The sequence below is a fragment of the Pelmatolapia mariae genome, linkage group LG20, assembly GCF_036321145.2.
Source record: "Pelmatolapia mariae isolate MD_Pm_ZW linkage group LG20, Pm_UMD_F_2, whole genome shotgun sequence".
NCBI classification, from domain to species: Eukaryota; Metazoa; Chordata; class Actinopteri; order Cichliformes; family Cichlidae; genus Pelmatolapia; species Pelmatolapia mariae.
Window position 1 is genome coordinate 5,069,240 of NC_086244.1, and position 21,869 is coordinate 5,091,108.

The following is a 21,869-nucleotide window of genomic DNA, read 5'->3' on the forward strand; positions in this document are numbered from 1 at the left end:
CCATGTTCACATAACATGGCGCCTTAATTAAATATCCAGAACATGACTTTAAGTCAGCGTCTTCTGATGAAATGTGATGTGTGTGTTCAGAGGGACCTTCGTGGTGTACAAAGATGGAGACGTGAGCCATCCGATGGTCAGGGAGAGGATCTGGTTGAACAGTGACTTTAACTTTGATAACGTCTTGATGGGGATGATGGCGCTCTTCACCGTGTCCACCTTTGAGGGCTGGCCTGCGTGAGTGCTCAGTTTTTCTTTTGGGGGGGGGGGGGGTTGTTTGTGGGGAACCAACTCTGACATTTTAACCCTTCTGTCTTCAGTCTGCTCTACAAAGCCATCGACGCCAACGGCGAGAATTCTGGTCCCATCTACAACTACCGGGTGGAGATTTCCATCTTCTTCATCGTCTATATCATCATCATCGCCTTCTTCATGATGAACATCTTTGTGGGTTTTGTCATCATCACCTTCAGAGAACAGGGAGAGCAAGAATATAAGAACTGTGAGCTGGACAAGAACCAGGTAAACCCACCTGTTAGTCTGGACGCAAACGAATCAGTGGCATAAAGTCATCGTATACGTTAAAAACAATAATGATCGAAGTAAGTACGTTCAAATCCAAAGGTAACAGGTTGCAATAGTTGATAAATCTAATTTTTTATGTAATTTAATGTCATTTTTTCCTTTATTAATTTTGGTTATTTAATGTTTTTAAATATTAATTTTTGAAACTCTTAATCTTGCAAAAAAAAGTTGTATTTAATTTATCATAAGAATATTAGTTATAGGGTGTTTTTGTTGTTCCATTTTCTGTAGAAAATACGCAAAATGTTTTTTATTTTTATGTTACTTTCACTGTAAACATAGGAGTGGGGTTTCTTATGCAGTTGTTTTAAAAATATATATTTTTGTTGCTTTTGTTATTAAATTTGATTATTTTTAATCATCAACGGATTCTGTTCACATCTTGATGAATAAAATATTCACATATTTCACATAAATCTTTACTGATTTAAATGATGGAACAACAGTGAGTTAAAACCTAAATAACCAGTCGTTGAAGTCATTGAAGTGTTCCCTTAATTTTCTTTTACCAAAGTAATTTTAGTTAAAACTGATTTTTTTTACAGTCCCAGCATATTTTTTATCATAATTTTGTTTTCACATTTTTTGCGTTTTGTTTAGCTGCGTTGTTGGAGTACTGTTAATGCTTTCGTGCCCTCTCCAGCGTCAGTGTGTTGAGTACGCTCTGAAGGCTCAGCCGCTGAAGCTTTACATCCCGAAGAATCCGGTTCAGTATAAGTTCTGGTCCATCATCAACTCGACAGGATTTGAATACGTCATGTTTGTCCTGATCCTTCTCAACACCGTCACTCTGGCCATTCAGGTTCGTAATATTTCAGTTTCTTCTCTGATTTTTTTCATGATGTTTCCTCTTGACTAAAACCTAATCTGTCTAACTTTCCTTGTCTCCTGCAGCACTATGAACAGTCCAAAACCTTCAGCTACATCATGGACATCCTCAACATGGTGTTCACTGGACTCTTCACTTTGGAGATGCTGCTCAAGCTGGCAGCTCTCAGAATAAGGGTGAGGAAACCAAGCGCATCTCTTCAAAGATCTCCATACATCCGCTACACACGGAAAGTCTTCCTGTTATATCTGTTAATAACTACATATTCTTGGACATGTTTTCAAAGCTGTATTCTTTAGTGTAGATAGTTTTTCTTTTTCTGTTTACCGTGTTATTAAACTCATATGTGACAATTAAGATTAAGGGTTTATATAAACAGAAATGAACCGAGATCAGGGATAATTAGAGTTTCACTAAATGTTGTTTTGCTTTTTTCCAGCATTACTTTGTTGATGCCTGGAACTCGTTCGATGCTCTGATTGTGGTCGGCAGTGTGGTCGACATCGTTGTCACTGAGTTCAGTGTGAGTATTTGTGATGTTTCTGTCTTGAATTGGATTTAGAACAGTTCTCTTTATTGTATCTCATTATAACTGACACAATAACACAAATAATTATGGTGCCCACTCCCTCTTGCTCTGTGATGCTGTTTCATTTAACCTGCAGCCTGTAATCCTGGTGTGCAAACACTCACCTGACCTGAGGTTAGAGGTGAGATCATGAATGTAATCCTGGTTTGATAAAATGATAACCAAGCCTTTAACTCTGAATGTATTAAATATTTGCAGCATCAGAGGGGTGACTACGGCAGCAGGGTCCATATGAGCATCCACACAGTGAAAAAGCTATGTACAATTTTGCAATAACAACATCATTTATTATATAGAACAATTAATTCTGAGAAAGCAGATCACAGTCTGTAATTTTCTCCACATCAGGCATGTGAGCTGTTTTTAATTAAATCATTTGTTTTTCAGCCGCTGTCCTCAGGTTAACTCCTGAGCACTGTTGCAGCTGCTGAGGCATTTTTATTTTACTGTTAGTAAAAGTCTGATCCATTTACTCAGTGATATTTATCTTTTTATTGTATCATTTATCAAATTTATCAAATTTTATTGTATCATTGCTGTGGCTGTGATTTATTTTTCCCATTGTTAACAACAGGTAGCACCAAAAACATGGGTAACTGTAGCGTGGCTTGCTGAAGTAATATAAATCGTCTCAATTTAGACAAATTTCATTGTTTAGAAAATTTAAAATGAATTAATAAAACTACTTGGAAAAGAGTACAGCAGATTTGGGTTGAATACTTTGTGTTGGGGGACTTGACAGAAGTGCTGTTTTTCCTTTCAGATGTTTAAGACTCCTCTTCCTTTGAAACTACTTTAAATGCAGGTCAAATTAACTTCACCCTTTTGTGCAGCTTTCAGCTCAGCCTGGAGGAATCCTGCAGCTCTAAAACAACAGCCAGTCGTTTTTGTGTGAGTGTATTAACACGTTTTTATCACATCTGCAAACTTTTCTGTGTTTTCAGAGTGGAGAGGACAGCTCCAGGGTGTCTATCACCTTCTTCCGCCTGTTTCGAGTAATGCGATTGGTCAAGCTGCTGAGTAAAGGGGAGGGCATTCGTACACTCCTGTGGACTTTCATCAAATCACTGCAGGTAAGCGAGGACGTTGTCTGGAAAGAAGATGTGGCATTTCTTAATGAACACAAGGTCAATCTGCATCAAGTTCTGGCTGAACTCTGGCTTAATTGTGGTTTAAAGTTCTTGTTTCTTTAATGTTGCCCATTGTTCAGTAGCCACAGCTCCCATCTTATATTTTATAATGCAGTGTTTTGTTGCAGTTCTGCTGCCTTGTTCAGCAAAGAGACTCTAATTTGTTCCTGTCTCTCTGCAGGCTTTGCCATACGTTGCTCTACTTATTGCCATGATCTTCTTCATCTACGCTGTCATCGGCATGCAGGTAAGTTTACACACAGTAAACCTGCAGGGTCATTCTGACTTAATTTATTTATATCAAACATTTTACAACACCAAAAAAGATCTTTGAACAGTTTGTTTTGCCCACTTGAATCTGATTTGGTCAACTTTAATTCTTTGTGCCTTTACTTCAGTTGTTAGTGTCTCCTTGTGTCAACCTCTTTAAGTTAGACAGGAAAGAAATTCAAATCAAATATTTTGTAAATTGGCTGCTCATTTCAAGCCAAAAAGTCACCGTTAATACCACTGGAAGCCTGTCACAATAAGGACATGCTAAAGCTGCTGACTTTTTTCTTCTGCTCGTCTCCATTTGTCAGACATTTGGGAAGATAGCGATGCAGGATTACACTCAGATCAACAGAAACAACAACTTCCAGACATTTCCTCAGGCCGTTCTCCTCCTCTTCAGGTCAGATCCTCCTCCTGCTGCTTTTATGTCTGTGTAGATTCTTTCAGTCATTCAGGTCACAGTAATCTTGAGTGCTTGTATTTTTGGCTTGTGAAGATATTTCACCTCTCATCTAAGAGGCTTCTTCTTAAACCGCTGATGGTGAGCCCCAGCTATTTAGCCCCTAGTGCGGTTGCCATTTTGGAGCTTGTACTGAGTCTTTCACCCAATATTAATCCCACTATTACTCATGTGAGCTGTGAAGGGTCCCATGAGCCAAGGTGTGAAGCAAACTGTGGGCCAATGCTGTCACACTGGCCAGGGTTTGAATTCTCTGAGTCATTGTCTCGTCCCACTATTATGTGGGATGTTGAGGTCAGGTGTGATGATGACTGCATCGCCTGGGAAGGGACTGCAAGACTGTATTATAGATGGCTGATAGTTGGTGCCATAAGACACCACCTCTGGTCCCACCACTGTTGCCTCACAGCAAGAAGGTCCTAAGTTCAATTCCACCATCAGGCCAGAGTCTTTCTGTGTGGAGTTTGCATGTTCTTCCTGTGTTTGCGTGGGTTCTCCCCGGGTACTCTGGCTTCTTTCCACATTCCAAAGACATGCAGTTAGTGGGGTTAGGTTAACTGGTAACTCTAAATTACCACAGGTGTGAATGTGAGTGTGAATGGTTGTTTGTCACTGTGTTAGCCCTACAACAGACTGGTGACCTGGTACACCAGGGTGTACCCTGCCTCTCGCCCTAAGAGAGCTGGGATAGGGTCCAGTCCCCCTGCAACCCTGACAAGGATAAGCAGAAGAGAATGGATCGATGTTATTCTGCTTCTCCCTGGTTTGTGTCTGAGGTTCTTCACTGAATGCACAGGAAAGCCTCGTGCATAAGAGGTGAAACATCACGAACCAAAAAGAAGTCCATTACCTTCATTTCAAGTGCTCAAGAGTGCTCAAGTCTGTTTTCATTCTTTCAAAAAACTCGCTAAATCACTCCTGGTGTCCCACAGGGATCTACTCTGGGTCCTTTGCTTCTTTCTGATTTTCTAAGCACCAGCAGTTCTCCCTAGGCAGGACTGAGAATTTTTTATTTTCAAGTTATTTTGTGTACGTTTGTGTGCAGGTGTGCTACCGGTGAGGCGTGGCAGGAGATCATGTTAGCCAGTCTTCCAGGTAAACGCTGCGACCCCGAGTCAGACTACGAACCAGGGGAGGAGTTCAGCTGCGGCAGCAACTTCGCCATTGTTTATTTCATCAGCTTCTTTATGCTGTGTGCTTTCCTGGTCAGGACACACACTCACATACATTTTTTTAATCACACATATCTTTAATGAAATTCTGACAAAATAGTTAATCAAAAGGAAAATATGAGCAGACTGCTGATGCACATAGGAGCACAAATATTAGAGACACCTTTAACTTTGATTTAGATAATAAGTTATTTTATTCGCAGCTGACATTTCTAAACACTGAACATTATTAGCTGCATAAAGACAGATGTTCAAGGTGTGCTTAATAAAGTGGCAGTTGAGTGTATATGTGCATTTAAAATGTAACTAAACACCTTTGAATATACTTGTTTCTTCTGCTTCAGATTATCAACCTGTTTGTTGCTGTCATTATGGACAACTTTGACTACCTGACACGTGATTGGTCGATTCTGGGGCCACATCATTTGGATGAGTTCAAGAGGATCTGGTCAGAATATGATCCAGAGGCCAAGTAAGATGATCCGTGGTCCACATATACCCAGGATAATTTAGTGTTTTTATCTTTGTGTTTTTAATTTAGTTTTTATTTTTTAGTTTAGCTTTAGTTAATGATAATTCCTTCAGTGAGAATAGAAACTCATACTCCTGCTAAAACACCTGGTTAAATAAGACACACACACACACACAGATCCCTCTATTACACTCCATAAAATGTACCACGTATAAAAAAAAATGTCCAACATGTCTTTTTCTTAAATGCAGTATATACTCTTTCATATATTTTTCTGTATCAGACACACAAAACATATAAAAATTTTCATGTGATTTAAATTTCATAGCAGTCAAGCAAATTGAAACTGGAAAGATAATAAATTGAGCTGGGATTTAATCTGCAGCAATGCTCTGGGCTCACTACCCTGCATTTTCATATAACGTTTTGATGTTGGGGAGAAAAGTGGATTATTTTTTTCCCAGTGTTCATTGACCTAAATCAGGAGGAAAAGTGAATAAAGTTTCAGGTGGAGAGATGATCAGAAAATTCCTGATTGTTCTTTGTTCTCAGAGGTCGGATAAAACACCTGGACGTTGTTGCTATGCTGAGAAGGATTCAGCCTCCTCTGGGTTTTGGGAAGCTTTGTCCTCACAGAGTTGCCTGCAAGGTAAAATAGTCACACACTGTGTGCTGTAGCTGCTGTTCAAAAGGTTATAAGCTTGGATTCAAGAGACTTAATTTAACTGGGAGCTATTTTTAACCTCCTCTCCATCTCAGCGTCTGGTAGCGATGAACATGCCTCTGAATGCTGATGGGATGGTGACCTTCAACGCCACGTTATTTGCTCTGGTTCGCACTGCCCTTAAAATCAAGACCGAAGGTATGTGATAGGTCTTTGCAGGACCCTGCTGCTATAAACACACAGGAGTGATTCTGGACAAATTAAAGACTTCAGGAAATAATGGCTCCTCTTTCCTTTTCTGTCACAGCATTAAAATGCTGACATTATTCAGGAAAACCTTTAGGTTTTATAGCTTTACTATCTGGAAATCCATACTGGACAGCTACTAATGCATTTATAAACTAGCAGCAGCTAAGAGGGAGTCAAAAACTTCTCTGTAACTGATAATCAAATTTATAACATAAATCAGAGACTCATCTGCATATAAACTTACCTAAATCTTTCTGGAATGTGGCAATAAACCAAACAGACACAGATCTGAATCATTGTGTCGCAGTTTAGGCATCGTGACAGTAAAACTTCATCTCTCTATTGACTAATTCAAAGTTGCAGAAGCTGTTCGATTTGCAGACTAAAATAAATAAATGAAAGTATATCTTCATAAAGGATGCTGTTATGCAGTAATTTTAAATAGTGAAATTTGAGTTCAAACTCTGATTTCTTGGTCATCTTTTAGCTTCTCTGTATTATTGAGTTCTTAATCATTGAATCAATACAAAAATAGAAATGAGTCCCTGTTAATAAGCCACAAGCCTGTAAACACAGGAGCCTAGCCATAACTTTTATCTGATTTACCTCTTGCTAGGTATCCCTGAGCAGGAGAACGAAGAGCTGAGGGTGATCATCAAGAAGATCTGGAAGAGAATGAAGCCAAAACTTTTGGATGAAGTCATACCGCCACATGAAGGTACTCTTGCTGCTCACACGACGATGTAGTACTGTTACTGCAAGTCTCAGCAGGAGTACTGCAGACTGAACTCTCTCTTCTCCGTCCACAGAGGAGGAAGTAACTGTTGGGAAGTTTTATGCCACTTTCCTCATCCAGGACTACTTCAGGAAGTTCAGGAGGAGGAAAGAAAAGGGAGATCTGACCGGAGAGAATGACTCACCCAACCAGTCTGCTGTCCAGGTCTGTCTGTCTATTTACTGACAGAAGGCTGCAAAGCGGCAAGATGCAGACCAACAGTATCAGGCAATATAAGACAGGCAGCAGTAACCCAACATGTTTTTGTTCTTTTTTAATGACTGAAGAAACCAAAGCTCCAAACAACAGAGTTTAAATATCCTGGGGTCTTGTTTGTGAGTAATGTGAAGGTAAAGCATGAGATTAACCCAAGAGTTTGTGATGTTCGTTTCCTGCTGAAGAGAGCGCTGAACTGGAGGGCAACGTTTCCAGTTTACCAGTCGATCTGCATCCCAGCACTAACCTACCATCATGAGATGCGGGTAGTTAAAAAAAATAACGCTGAGGATAAAAGTGGCTGAAATGAGTTTCGTGTGCAGCGTGGGTAGGTCAACTTTAGAGATGAGGTGAGGAGCTAAGACATCCATAGGTAGCTTGGAATATAATTGCTGCTCCTTGAAATAGAAAGAACCCAGTGAGGTGATTAGATTAGATGAAACTTTATTAATCCCTCAGGTGGGTTCCTCCGGGAAATTCAGTAAATTCAGGTGGTGAGAGTATCTGATAAAAATTCCTCTTGGACATCTTTGGAGGTTTTCCTGACATGCCCAACTTAGTGGAGACCCAGAGGTCGCCCGAGAGATTATATAGCTCCTCTAAGCCTGGGAGCACCTCAGGAAGATCTTGAAAATGTTGCTGGGGAAAGCACATCTGGAATACCTGTTTCGCTTGCTAACACAATTTGGAATAATTACACGATGATGGATGGATGGGAAAGCTCCTAGAGAAAATTTGGATAAAGGGTTTTGAATCCATGGATGAAGCTGATTATAGGGTCTGTACCAGTCTTTTTTGTGTGTGTGTGTATTTTATCCTTCATCTCTGTTCTCCCATCACCTGAGGAGTGCTCAGAGTCACTCATTAATTCGGTCGTCAGTTGTGATGCTTTTGAGAAAGAGCTCTTAAACTGAATTAGAGTCCAACCAAAGCTTGAAGATGCCTTTAGGAAAGAAACTGGGATCTGTATTTGTGCATGATGCTGTTACAACGAGTATGTCTTCATGCATTTTTTTTGTGTTTCCGTGTAGCTCTGTAAAGCTGGTCTGAAGACTCTGCAGGATCTGGGTCCAGAGATGCGCCTGGCTCTGAACGAAGACCTGGAAGAGGAGGAGGAGGCCATGATGGAGGACGAGGAGATGGAGGAGAATGCTGCATATAAGGTCTTTATTCAGATTTACACACTTAAGTGTCTCACAAACTTCTCAACTTTTTCTTTTTAGAAAATACTTGAACGGGCCTTTAAAAGGGATTAAGTTTGTATTTTGTCTGCAGGCTGAAAATGGTTATGCAGAGAAAGATCGACGGGGCTCATTACTGACACCTACTGGTAAATGACCAGTTAATTCGTTATCATCAAGCTGCATCATGTAACAACACAAAAGGATTTAAAATGTAAATGAGGAAAACAGTTGTGATTACATGACACTTAGTGTGTCCACCTCACCTTCTTTTGCAGGTCAGGGCGGTGTTGTGGGTGACGGCGGCGTCTCTAACGGAGGTCTGATACACCGGGTCGGGTCTCTCACCAAGATGGCAAACGGCAGCGATCACGACGAACATCTTCGCCGTGGAGACAGCACGAGGTCATCCATTAATCGACATCCCTACCGCCGCTCATCCGTGAAGAACGGCCTGCTGGACCACGGCCACAAAAGACCGTCATACTACAAAGGAAGGTAGGCAGTCACACAATGGAAACTACGAAGGAAACTTGGCATTTACAGGTGTTGACAGCCAATTACAGTCACACCTGTCCCCTACTCAACGCCCAGAATGTTGAGTAGGGGAAACAGAGGCCATATTGTTTGGACCCCTGAGCTATGTGATGGTGGCAGCCCCAGCCCCTTACAGATCAATAAGAAACCCTTTAAAGACAAATTGAGATCAGTTTTCCTTCAGGTGTCGTCTGTCACTGCTTGGTCACTGCTGCACTCTCAACTGGCTCATGCAAGCAAGACTACAAATTTACCATATTGGCTTTCTCCTGTGGGTTGTGACCTCCTCACCTCTCTCATCGTTTAACTTTGCACACTCCCACTGAGGTCTGCTGAGCAGATGCTCCTAACCTGACCTAAGGTCCACATTATAGCTCACAGAGGTGACGGAGTCTTTATGGCAAAAGCCCCTACATAGTGGAATAAACTGCACCTTCCCTTCAGGACCTCAACGAAACCAAAAGGTTTTAACGCATTTTTACGCCTCAGCTGTAAAAGGCTGATGGGATGTTGTCGTCACTGCGCGGGGCAGCGTGGACACCCAACTGTGTGAACACGAGAAAGAGGCGACGTAGGATTTTCAAACTGATACCATAAGTGCACTTTAAGTGTGACGTTGAGTTCAAGGTCAGAGGTCAAGTTTTCTGAAGATCTTGTGAAGGCAATAACTCAAGAAGGAGGTGAGGGGTAGCACTGGCAGCCATCAGTATCTTTCTTTATTCTGGCTGCTTTCTACTTCTATGGTTTTACTCTTTTTGTGTATTTTAATATGTTGTGTTGCTCTAATGTTATCTCATTTTATTCTATGAGCTGTACAGCACTCTGGGTAAATGTTTTTAATTATGCTTCTAAATAAACTGACTTAATTTGACACTTTCTGTGACCTGTAGAAGGGACTCACGGGACAGATTGTGGAGGAACGGAGACATGGAGGCTTATGGAGAGCAGGGTTACTACAGCAGAGAAGAAGACAATGACAGCATCACCTCCAGAGAAAGGTACACTTTAGCTTTAATGTCATCCTCAGAGGCGACTGACATTTCTGGGGCACACATCGACATAGTGGAAGACTGATTCATTTTCCTTTGTGTGTTTGCAGACATTATCCTGATGAGCCTCCTCTGTACAGAGACCATTACGATGGCCACGCCTCCTATACCAACAGTAGCTATGGTAATGGCTACAGCGAGGGGAGGAGGACGACCAGAAGACGCCTACTTCCTGCCACACCCACAGGTGAGATGATGTCCCAGAATCCTCTCTGCAGCGTACCTGCATCATCACACCTCATATGAGTTTTTTTGTTTATCAGGTCGGAAGCCGTCGTTTAACATCCAGTGCCTGAGGAGGCAGGGCAGCAGCGACGACCTGCCGATCCCCGGGACCTACCACCCGACATCGCCACCGCGTCGCACACGCACACAGGTAAAACACAGCAAGCACACACACACACACACACACACAAATCTCTGTTCTTCAGTGAAATCAAACACTCTCCTCTCCTCAGCAAACGTTCAACAGCTTCGAGTCTCGTCACTCCTCCGGTCGCTCCACGGCGGCCTCCTCGGCATCCTGGGCGAACCCTTGCCCTCGCCGCGGTCGCCTCCTCTATGCTCCTCTAATCCTGGTGGAGGAGGAAGGAAGCCCACCCTGGGGAGGAGGAGGAGGACCTGCGGGTGAAATAAAGAAGGCAGGAGCAGGAAGAGGTGAGGACACCACAGTGTTGTTGATTTTAGCCGCACTGTAAACGTGTTCCTGTGGTTTAAAGTCGCACCTTTCTCATCCATCAGGTGTCAGCGTGACAGGTGCGGCACCCAGACCAGCCTGGTACGGCGGCCCTGCGGGGACATCAGGTAAGAGGGACGAACAGATGCACACTAAGATAGTTTTTACACACAAACTCTAGACAGCGTTGCGTCATCAGGTTGAATTTCAGAAATCAGTTGAACTTGAAAATGTATCCTCCTCCTCTTTTTTAATTAGGCAGTGAAAACTGTTATTCTGGCAGTAACCGCAGACAGCCTCTGGGAGAAAGGTGCAGTTAGCAGGTCAGCAAAGCATAAACTGACAGCAGCTCTGGCACAGCTACAGGCCTGCCTCCTGTGCAGGGCCTGGACGCTAATGCTGCTGGCCCACGTTCAGAGGACACATAGTGGTGGAACAGCGGAGGACCAGAGTGGGCACAGAGGGAAACCGTCTGTGCCCTTTGATATCATTTGTGGAGGGAAAAGGTGCATCAAAATTTTAAGATTATTTGACACTACACGTAGACCCCTGACAAAAAGAACGGCCTCTTTTTGTCATTTTTAAGGATATTAGAAATTTACTGACTTGATCAATAACGTTTCTCTAAAGAACGCTCATTCACATGTACAGCAGGTTGCACAGGTGTATCTGCTGTGCTGTAACTGCAGAGATGTAACATCCAAAGTCAGTGCTGTAGTTAGATTCTTTGTGCGTTTGTGCCATCAAACGCTGTGTGCATACTCTTGGGTAGGGAGCAGGCCTCCAGGCCAGTTTGTGTCCACGGCCTGTGGTCACGCTCCGTGTCTGAATGTGTCACGTAATTGTGTTGCAGCTCCGCCCCCATACAGGGCGTACACTACCCTCAGAGTCCCCTCTCACCTTGGAGCACCGTTCACTGAGAAAAGAGGGTCAGCTGACAGTCTGGTGGAGGCGGTAAGAACTGACTTCTGATTGATCTCTGATCAGTTTCTGTGTCCAGAATCAGCGATTTATCCCGGTTGTTTTAATCTCCCCGCAGGTTCTGATCTCAGAGGGCCTCGGTCTTTACGCTCGAGATCCAAAGTTTGTGGCATTTGCAAAGAGGGAGATCGCTGACGCGTGCCACATGACAGTGGATGAGATGGAGTCGGCTGCCAGCGACCTTCTTGGCTCAGGGAGCCACAGCTTTCTCAGCAACGCTGCCAGCGACCACGCTGCGCTCTATAGCGATGAGGAGCCAATCAGGACAGGCCATGACGAGGATGAGCTGGCTGATGAGATGACCTGTGTGACATCATTCTGAGGCTCTGGACCAATCAGGATAAAGATGGAGATGGGACATTTGCAATCAGCAGGAGCCATGTTTAGAATTTGACTTCCAGGACACCTAACCAGTTAGAGGAAGGAGTCGGGGAATAGTTAATTTAAAGTTTTGGTGAATGAGGAGAGATCGAGGTCACTGTTGAGGGATGGATGAAGAGGATGGAGGGATCGGGAGAAGGAACGAAATCAAGGGAGAAGGAAGAAAATAAAACAGGATGGAAATCTGGATACAAAGGACAAATGGAAGAAGGGAAGGAAGAACAAATGTTAAAAAAGGGTTAAAAATGTCACAAGTGAGGAAAACAATGAAAGCAAGTGGGAAAATAGAGAAAGAAGGATGAGATGAGAAACAAAGAGGGACATGAGGGGTTTTTTTAAAAAAAGAAAATGTTGACATGAGAGGCGACTCCTGCTAATACTCAAGTCACTGACTAGCTGAGGGGCAGGAGGGTCTAGGCAGACAGGCGTGTGTTTGTGATTCAACAACACAGCAGCTTCCGGTGACTCCGGGAAATTTTTGGTGGCCTTTTCGGAGACAAAGTCTCTCTAAAGGTTTAAAAGGTTAAACAGGTTTACTCCAGTTCACTCTGCATCAATTCAGATGTATGCCAATGACTCAAACAACAAGGTAGAAATAAAACTTTTCACTTTTACAACCTGTTTGTCCAAAACGTCGCCGCCAGCTCAAAGTGATCCAATGCCAGCAAGCATGGAAAATATGGAAATGTATTGCTGATAAAATGTGCTGTAGTAAAATGAGAGGAAACCAAACACAAGTCCTGATATTATACTTATTACATATTGTTTCAATGACTGCAGGCAGTTTTTCACATGACAGTTGGAGTGGTGTGCGATGTAGAGCCATAGACTGTAAATGAAAGATGAACACAGCTTCCATGACATCGTCCACTTGCCTTGAAGCAAGCCAAGCAGAGCATTAGTGACTACCCTGTTGCAATATCATTTTTTACTTTAAACCCATCAGGAACGTATGTAATGATAATTTAAGAGAGCCATAGGGTAATTCTTCTATACTGTTTTGTTTTCTTTTCTTTTTTTTAAATTAGGTCAGTCTCCCCCTGGTGGACATTAGAAGGATAAAATTTGAATACGATACAATTTTAGTGACATAACACGAATACATTTTTAAAATGTTTTTTATCAGACTTAAATGCTATTTTAACTAAATTGTGAGTAAACTAGCAAAAGAGAATATAAATGAATGTTAATAATATAATTTTTACTATTATTTTATCACAAAGGTTTTAGCTATTGACAACTGCAAGGCACCTCGGCATTTTATGTTACATTTAGACACGGAAAATACACAAAAGGTTATGAGTTCAGATACATTTAATACCATAGTTAACCAGCTGATTAAGAATTAGCATTATGCTGTTGTTAGCCTAAAATGCAAACTGGAACTTCTGATAAAAAATTGGCATGTAATACTTTGTCAGACACTAAATTATACAACCAGTATCATGTATACTTACTATATACTTATAAAACTCTATAATACATGTCATAATTTAATAAAGATTAGCAAGTTGCTGGGTAGCTAAGCTAAGTGCTGACTTCTGCTAACCACTAACGGTTGCGTACAGATTTAGTTTAGCGCTAGCTAATACTCAGTAATGTTTAATAAAAATTTTAAAGGGGACCTTTGCTTGTCTTTACTTTCTGTCTTTAGTTTATGTTATATAATGTCACAGTCAGATAAAGTTTAATCCATGTAACTTCACAGATATCTTTAAACAACAGACACACCAAACATTTAGCGGCAGTACAGTTCACCAGCACTGGTGCTGCCCCTCTTTAGGCTTCCAGAAGTTCCAGGAGCTTCCAGAAAAGTAAGCGGGCAAAAATGAACAAAGGCACTTAAAAATGGCCCGTATTGATAAAGCTACTCTAATGCAGTCTCTGAATAAAGCCGATGAGCTGGTAATGAGAAGGCAAGGTTTATGCAGTAACACAATAATGCTAATAAAAATAAAGCAACTGAAGCAAATAAATACGAGCTAGCTGTGTTCCCATCTTGTTAGCAGATGATTTAATCATTTGAATGATAGCAGAAAGAAGAGGTTAACGTATAAACTGGATAAATCTTTTAACGCTTTGCTGAAATTGTTGATCAAAAAAGTTCTCGTGGTAGAATAATTTTTTCTTCAGAAGATGCAGAAATAAAAACATTGTTTTCTTCCATAGCATTTATTTATTTTTCCAAGTGCTCATGTCAAAACTCCAGCTATACGTCAGTGTAATTAATAATCCATTTGTATGTTTTTGTAAACATGAATTTAAAAAAGAGGAATTGAAGTAAAATTATAAATACGGAAGAATTAAGGGGAAAAAGTTCAAAATTTAATGTGTCAAAGTCAAAGGAGAGGTATCCTTGAACTTCCATTGTTAGGTTTGTGCAGTGAGTAAGGAAAATGTGACTGAGGCTGGGAACGAGACGCTTGTGATGAAGAAGCATAAATAAGTGGAGCATGAGCTGAGCTTCATTTAGTTTTCACAGTCACAGGTTTTCTATCAGGACTGTTGATGTGTTTGATGTTGCTGTTGAAGGATGTGCTCTGTGACTCGTACAGCTGTGGGGAACATTTTATTTCTCATGTTTCATTAACGTGTTTTAATGAAAGTCTTATCTACACACGGAGACCTGAAAGGACTTTGTTTTTGTCTGTTTTTTTATTTGTCAGGAGTGTGTTTGTTTGATGTATTCAGCTTTTCTTATTTCAGATGTTTGATATTTTTTATTGACTTTAACAGAAAGGACTGGATTTCTGTTTCATTCGTGCCGGCCAGCGGTCCAGTGGTGTTTATGTCTCTTCTGAACTTTTGTGTTTTTGTCTTTTTCTTTTTTTTCCCTTTCTTTTTTCTTTCCGACAGTTTGCACAGTTTCCCAGCAGTTAAGGGCTTTTAATTCCACACCTGGATTTTCTCCTCACAGCGCCCTCAGACGTTAAACTGCCATGTTCAGCTGAGAAACAGCTCTGTCTGAACCTTCATTTACCTCAAATAAAGACTGAAAACAACCTACTGGCGGGTTCTTCTGTGTTAATATTCATACCCAGTGCACAATACTGTAAGACAGCACACTTAAAACAACTTGTTTTATCTTCTTCGAGAGAGACTTGACCCAGTTGGCACCCATGAAACTCACAGCATATAAAAATCTCCAAATTATTCAATGTGAAAGTATCTGGTAAGAAACTACAGTCAGAGGAGTTCAGCCGGTACCAGGAAGTTTATGACTTTATAAAAAAAAATTTAAAAAAAGGAAACTGCTTTTGCTAGTTTTGTTCAGCCTTCAGTGAAATTTGGCCTCATATTTTAATTTCTAGTTTAAGTTAGACTCTTAAAACATTTCAACCTAATTAAAATTCTTGTGGATTCTTGACTCTTTAACTAACTAGTGCACACATGGCCACGCTACAGTCCACGAATGAAGACTGTTAGTTGATGTGATGTAATTCTGATACTGATATCCAAAATAAGTATATTTTATATTTACCAAGTAAGATGTTTTTGTGGCGAAATGAAAACGATACCCTGCTTATAGGTTCATAAACTACAAACAGATCAATTAAACATGTTGGTAGGTGGTTGCCAGGCAACGCGATGACCTCATAATATTTGATATTAATCTGATTGCTCAACTCCTGATCATATAGGAGGAGTCTGTGGACAGATAGATTTTCTTGTATTATAATAAGATCCAGTCTGATGTCCACAGGGACGTGTACTCTCTCCCTTATTATTTATCCTCTACACAAATGTGTGTCAGAGCATCATTAGGATAATAAGAACAGTCGTGTCCCAGTCCTGAATAATTTTCTTAAATAATGGGATGAGTCTCGTTTTCAGTCTAACTAATACAAATGATATGATCACTGATTAATAGAAAATGTCATATGCAAGAGGCCACGTGTGTTAAGGGTCAGATGGTGGAATGTGTTTGGTAATCATGTCTCTCTAGCAGGAGCTTTTGTGTTAATTTGGGTTCGGCTTTGTCTTCTGTGGCCACTCTGCCATGGGGTGTACCGCAGGGATCTATTCTTGGACCACTACTGTTTTCATTGTATCTCCTTTTTTTCAGTCCCAATCGTTCCTCTGGTACACCAGGTGTTGACTTTGCTGCTCTGACCCCTCACCCTTACTAATCTTGGGGTAAATATCAACACTGCACCTAGTTTTGATGGCCACGAAAATGGGGTGGTCAAATCTTCATTCTATTACCTCAGACGTCTGTCGAAGGTTAAGCCTTTTCTTCCCAGGCGCAACTTGGAAACTGTCATCCATGCTTTTATAACCTCACACTTGGATTACTGCAAATCCCTTTTAACAGGGGCTGGCCAGGCCATTCTGTCACGCCTGCAACTGGTGCAGAATGCTGCGACACAGTTTTTAACTGGTAAAAGAAAATTTGAACATATTAATCTGGTTCTGACCTCCTTACACTGGCTTCCAATTGAATTTAGAATCTATTTTTAAAATTATTTTACTTGTTTTTAAATCCTTAAATGGTCTGACTCCTGTATATTTGTCCGATCAGCTGAAGCCCTCCACCCTCGTTCACTCCGGTCCCTAAATCACAGCTGAAACTTAGAGGAGCCCAAGCGTTCTCTATTGTGGCCCCGAAGCTTTGGAATGATCTTTGTCTTCACATTAGGCAACATCAGCAGTGATTTTTAAATCCAGGTTAAAAAATCATTTTTATTTTATTGTTATTTATTTATTCTATTTATTATTCTTATTGTAATTTATATATTTCTGCTGTACAGCACTTTGGTCTGCCATGTGTTTTTTTATAGTGCTTTCTAAATAATTTATGGTATGGTAAGGGATTCTAAATATTTTGGACAATTATTCATTATTATAGTGTTTATATTGACTCTGTTTTCCTCTGTGTCATAGTTTAAATATTTATCTGTAAAGAAGAGAAACTCTCTCATTCAAACAGGCTGATTGGTGAATTCCAGATGAACCCAGACCGGCTGGATCAATTTTACTTGTCGAGCCTCAGCTCGCGTCGTTCTTCCTTCTGGACATGGCTTCGAGTCCCAAAGTGCAGAACAGCATGGTATAAACACGGCAGCTTTCCTGCAGCAGGCCTCATTCAGAGAAAGAGACTGTGGCTTTGATCTCCTACCCGACACTGTGTGAATTATTTATGATTATTTTACTTCTTCATTAAGTCGCATTATGCTCATCTGTTTGTTTGTTTTTGAAAACATGCATGTGAGGATAGATGGCTGTGCCTGTGGATGCTAATAAAGGAATCTGAACAATGCACCTTTGTAAATACATGATGATAAATAGTATAGGTGTATGTTATTTCTCAGAGTGGCTTTGTCCACTGCTTCAAAGGATGTGTGGGACATTTTTTACTTTTAATTTCATTGATTTTATTTTCTATTTGTCACGGAAACATCATTGTCATCAGGAAAAAGATACCTTTTAATAAATGTAGATACTGGTTCATTTTGCCTGCAGTCCATGGGCAGGTACAGACTATATTAAATGAAATCCGATGTATTTATTATTGCAACTAAACTGCATTTTGATCATCTCCATTATCTCGTGTTAAATGTGTTTTAGTGTGGTCACTATATTGTTACAAGCAATGTTCCCTCTAATTTTTCATGTGTCTGAGCGAACACACAAACTCCCTGAGCGATCCCTTGGACCACTGTGAGCGACATCAGACGTGTGCACTGTGGTCACGCCAGCATCGAATCCATCCAAGTTACATGGTTTATTAAAATAATCAAATTACAGCATTTACATTTATGTTAGACTACTTTTAATTAACTGCTTTAGCCCACTTACAATGAAAATTTTAAAAAATCTTGTTCATGACCTGTGTAGTATGTTAACACTATTGGAAGTAAAAATAACTTGAACTCCAATTTTGAAAACACAACTTTCTTTTTACTTTTTTTATATAAAGCTCTGACTTGTATTATGAGTATGAGTCTGTGGTCTGGGAGAGAGGCCTGTAACTCTCTGTCTGCAAAATACAGTATATAATGACCAATGTTGGGCAATTAATTATATAGTTATTTCTTCAAAAAAGTAACTGAGTTATGCAAACAACAAAGTGTTTTGCAGCTGTTTACCTAAAAATGCAGCCAAGGTGATTTTTTAAAGAAACATTTCAAACTATTTACAGAACAATCAGCTGTTCTGATGCCACACAAATTATTTGTGCCACTCCAAAAAATAATTTCTGTCCACTATGAGATAAAGGAGAACAACAGCCTGATACCTGCAGGCCTGACAACAGCAGATGTATCACTCCTGTAACACCTGTAACATTCAGCAGTTGCCTCATTGTTCTGACACACACAACAAAACTATTGACTACACTACACACTAACTACACACTAACTACACACTAACTACACAAGATTTGTGCTAAACGTCTCAAATCTCTCACATCTCAAAACACCGCCGTCACTCCTAAAACTTCCCCCCGTTTCTTAACAACTAGATGCCATGTTGCCATATCATTTTTTGATTGGTCGACATGGTACATTTTTCGACCAGTAGGAAAGGGTGGGGAGTGTTTTGGTTTCACAGGCGGAGCTTTCCTTATAAAACGCAGTTTTTACCGTTTCTTCCCGCAGTAAATATAAACAACGATAGTATTCAGGAAGAAAGCCAAACATTGCAGATATTTTTATCATAACTCTGGTTTTACGTGGCCTATCAACACAATTTAAAAACTGGTATAAAGTCCACACTTTTTCCGTCAATTGTTCCGTCTGTCCTGCTCACATCTCCAATGGTTGTACACGTTGTCATTAACGTGGCTTCACTCCACATCAGCCACGCCGCTTTGCTAAAACACCGGTGTCGGCACATAAGGACGCTGTTATGGCCTGTCAACGACGTTGATTAGCTGCGTATATACGAATGTGAATCACATTATTGGCTGGACTATGGGATAAGGTGGCATCGTTCTAATCCCATACAGGAGCAGCCAGTCACTTACTGACTAACACTGCAAAACAGAATTGTTAACGTATTTATTTTAATTTCAGTTCAGGTTAGATTTTTTTCTGTGCGCAACACAGATTTTCTGTGCGCAGAGACCGTGCCAGCAGTGCGCAATTGCGCACGTGCGCAGCTTAGAGGGAACATTGGTTACAAGGCAAACATTTTTTTCAATGCGTGTTGATAGAATAACGAGCTGTGTGTTTTAGAACTCCCGGAGCTTTCAGTGAGTTTCCCCCCTGAATGCTTTTTGGTCCCCCACCCACTAAAATCCTGGAAGCAACCCTGGTGGTTAAACGTGGAGATGCATAAACTCACAGCTAAAATAGGGGATGCTGCAGTATAAATTTATATTTTTATTCTCATCAGAAAAGTAGCTTCCAAGTGTTTTCTTGACATCAAATGTATGGATGAAATGCAGACTGAATTTTTTCAACTGCCCAGTGTTAGAGACATGCATATTACTGAGATCCTTCAGACTTTCCCCATCTTATCTTAAAAAAGCCCAAACTCTGTTTGAAGGTTGGGTGTGTTACAAAGGGCCAAAACCCACCACTGTAAAAGAACATTACAAAAACATGTAGCATAAAATATTACAAGGGCCTACCTGTGAAACAAAATGTGTCACCATTGTACCTACCTGTGTGGAGTGAGGGGTCTGACCCAGTCTGATGTGTTCTGAGCTCCCTCTACTGGCTGACTGAAGGATGAGCTCCGGTTGAAGGAAGGAAGGAAGGAAGGATGGATGGATGGATGGATGGAAAGGATCACTCACTCAAAATCTGTCTTTCAGCCCTAACTGGAGCTCAGCTAGCTCACTTGATTCAAACAGAATTAACAGCCCATTTCCATCTGTTGCCATTTCCATGACACACACACCAAACCAGCAGACATATGTAGCCTGTTGCCATTGTTGCACAAAGGTCAGGGAAACCTGTGCCACCTGAAAGCCATGACATAATCCTGGTCCCTCTGCCAGGGATACCACATGACCACACGTAAAACCGCACCTTCCATGTTCCTCATTGGCAGATATGCGTGTGATTGGTTGTTTCAAATGTTTTCTACTCTTTATCTGTTTCACTTTAAACCTTCTCCTGTATTTATAAAGCCTATAAACCACCATATCTAGGAACAGCAGCTGGAGGTTTTACCTCTTTAGAGTCACTTCAGTCCAAATTATCTTGAGAAGGGGAAGGGGCGGGGAGGTCATATAAGGGCTGGGTGTGTTCTCCAACTCATTTGTCTGATCTGTGCCATCCCGACACACCTGTAAGTCTGTTTGAAATGATGCTGCTAATTGCTACGAGAATTTATTGTTTGTCCTTTGACTTAAAAACTGCCACTCTGAGATTTGGGGTCACTTTGAAAAGCTCTTGTTTTGACAGAGAAGTATGTTTGAGCTATGACGTAAAATTCATGGCTAATTTTTATGTAATATCTTTAGGGGAGTACATACTGGATTTGAATAAATAAAAAAAACTAAAACACTGAGTTAAAATGCTAACCAGAGATGCTTGCACACACCGATGAGTGTCTGGCACATCAGCCTTTATGGGTTTAATTATGACGTCATGGTCAACAGCTCCATGCAGTAAAAACTTCCCCCTCAAAATGAATACAACATACCACCTGTACACACTACTCCCTTCACGAGCAGCACCATTTGGTTCTTGTAGACTTCTTGTCTTCTTGGTCAGCACGCACCAGGTCGGGTTAAAGCCTGTGTCTTCTCTTCTGTGAAGGGAGTAGTACACACCATAGCAGGAAGTCATAAGTGGTACCTTTAATCAGCAGCACACTTTCCAGCTGTGCTAATTGTTAGAGGTTTTATTTATTGATTAAACAGTGGCTTTGCATGATGAGTACTGCTGGAACACCAGGGTGACGGTTGTTTAAGATACTGTGCTGTGCAAAAGTCTTGACACACGACATTTCTTCATGTTTTAGGGAAACGAGTGCAACAGTTTATTAAAGGAACATGTTTTTTTGCAAAAGGTTGTTGGTAATGAAGATTATAAAGAGCCAGTTTTTTAAATGAATCATTCCACTAAATGCAATCAATGTTACTTTAACTTAAAAATATAACCATCTTTCAAAACCACCGACTTACTGAAGTGACCTAAATGTTTTTGAACTTCAGTCGTCTAGCTTAATGCAATCTCTCAACAAATCAACAAGTGATGATGATGTTAATCATAATGACCTCTGAGTGGCAGGGTGGGGGGTGACTGAGAGGCACAGACTGTAAATAAAGGATAAATGTGTAGCATGCTGGTTTAAGTAAGGTCTTATTCTTTTTAATGACCACCAGGGGGCGACTCCAGTAACTGCAAAAATGAAAGAAGACTTCATATTTGCAGTTTCTCGGGAGACTGAGAAAATAGACCTAGACTCTCACGGACTATGATATGAATAAAATCAGTCCTAGCTTAAAGTCTCTGAATACAGCACAATGTTCATTTTTGTTAACTGTGGTCATTATCAGACTCACATGACTTCTGACTGACACCAGGATGACTGCAGCATAATTACACCAAAAATCATCAGGTGGCTAGCATCAAATAATTATTAGTAGTTATTGTTGTATCGAAACTCCATAATGCAGTCAAAGATGTTGTTTATACCTCAGTCTACATGTGGATACTGATGGGAACAGTTCCATGTCTACTCTGAATTTC

At 40.8% G+C, this 21,869-nt stretch overlaps 1 protein-coding gene across 1 annotated transcript in view; it reads left to right on the top strand.

The window, feature by feature from the left end:
* The window catches only part of cacna1fb (calcium channel, voltage-dependent, L type, alpha 1F subunit), a 51,928-nt gene extending 36,707 nt beyond the window's left edge, over positions 1 to 15,221 (top strand). Inside the window, exons 28-51 of the mRNA XM_063464350.1 lie at positions 91 to 237; positions 321 to 522; positions 1,229 to 1,387; positions 1,480 to 1,590; positions 1,854 to 1,937; positions 2,948 to 3,076; positions 3,315 to 3,380; positions 3,715 to 3,806; positions 4,912 to 5,071; positions 5,383 to 5,510; positions 6,063 to 6,159; positions 6,270 to 6,372; positions 7,040 to 7,141; positions 7,233 to 7,363; positions 8,446 to 8,577; positions 8,690 to 8,744; positions 8,874 to 9,093; positions 10,023 to 10,130; positions 10,232 to 10,368; positions 10,445 to 10,557; positions 10,640 to 10,838; positions 10,923 to 10,985; positions 11,711 to 11,811; positions 11,897 to 15,221. Of these exons, the coding sequence (XP_063320420.1) occupies positions 91 to 237; positions 321 to 522; positions 1,229 to 1,387; positions 1,480 to 1,590; positions 1,854 to 1,937; positions 2,948 to 3,076; positions 3,315 to 3,380; positions 3,715 to 3,806; positions 4,912 to 5,071; positions 5,383 to 5,510; positions 6,063 to 6,159; positions 6,270 to 6,372; positions 7,040 to 7,141; positions 7,233 to 7,363; positions 8,446 to 8,577; positions 8,690 to 8,744; positions 8,874 to 9,093; positions 10,023 to 10,130; positions 10,232 to 10,368; positions 10,445 to 10,557; positions 10,640 to 10,838; positions 10,923 to 10,985; positions 11,711 to 11,811; positions 11,897 to 12,160 (3,103 nt within the window). The 3' untranslated portion in view covers positions 12,161 to 15,221. The remainder of the gene's footprint in view (positions 1 to 90; positions 238 to 320; positions 523 to 1,228; positions 1,388 to 1,479; positions 1,591 to 1,853; positions 1,938 to 2,947; positions 3,077 to 3,314; positions 3,381 to 3,714; positions 3,807 to 4,911; positions 5,072 to 5,382; positions 5,511 to 6,062; positions 6,160 to 6,269; positions 6,373 to 7,039; positions 7,142 to 7,232; positions 7,364 to 8,445; positions 8,578 to 8,689; positions 8,745 to 8,873; positions 9,094 to 10,022; positions 10,131 to 10,231; positions 10,369 to 10,444; positions 10,558 to 10,639; positions 10,839 to 10,922; positions 10,986 to 11,710; positions 11,812 to 11,896) is intronic.
* Positions 15,222 to 21,869: the final 6,648 nt, after the last annotated feature.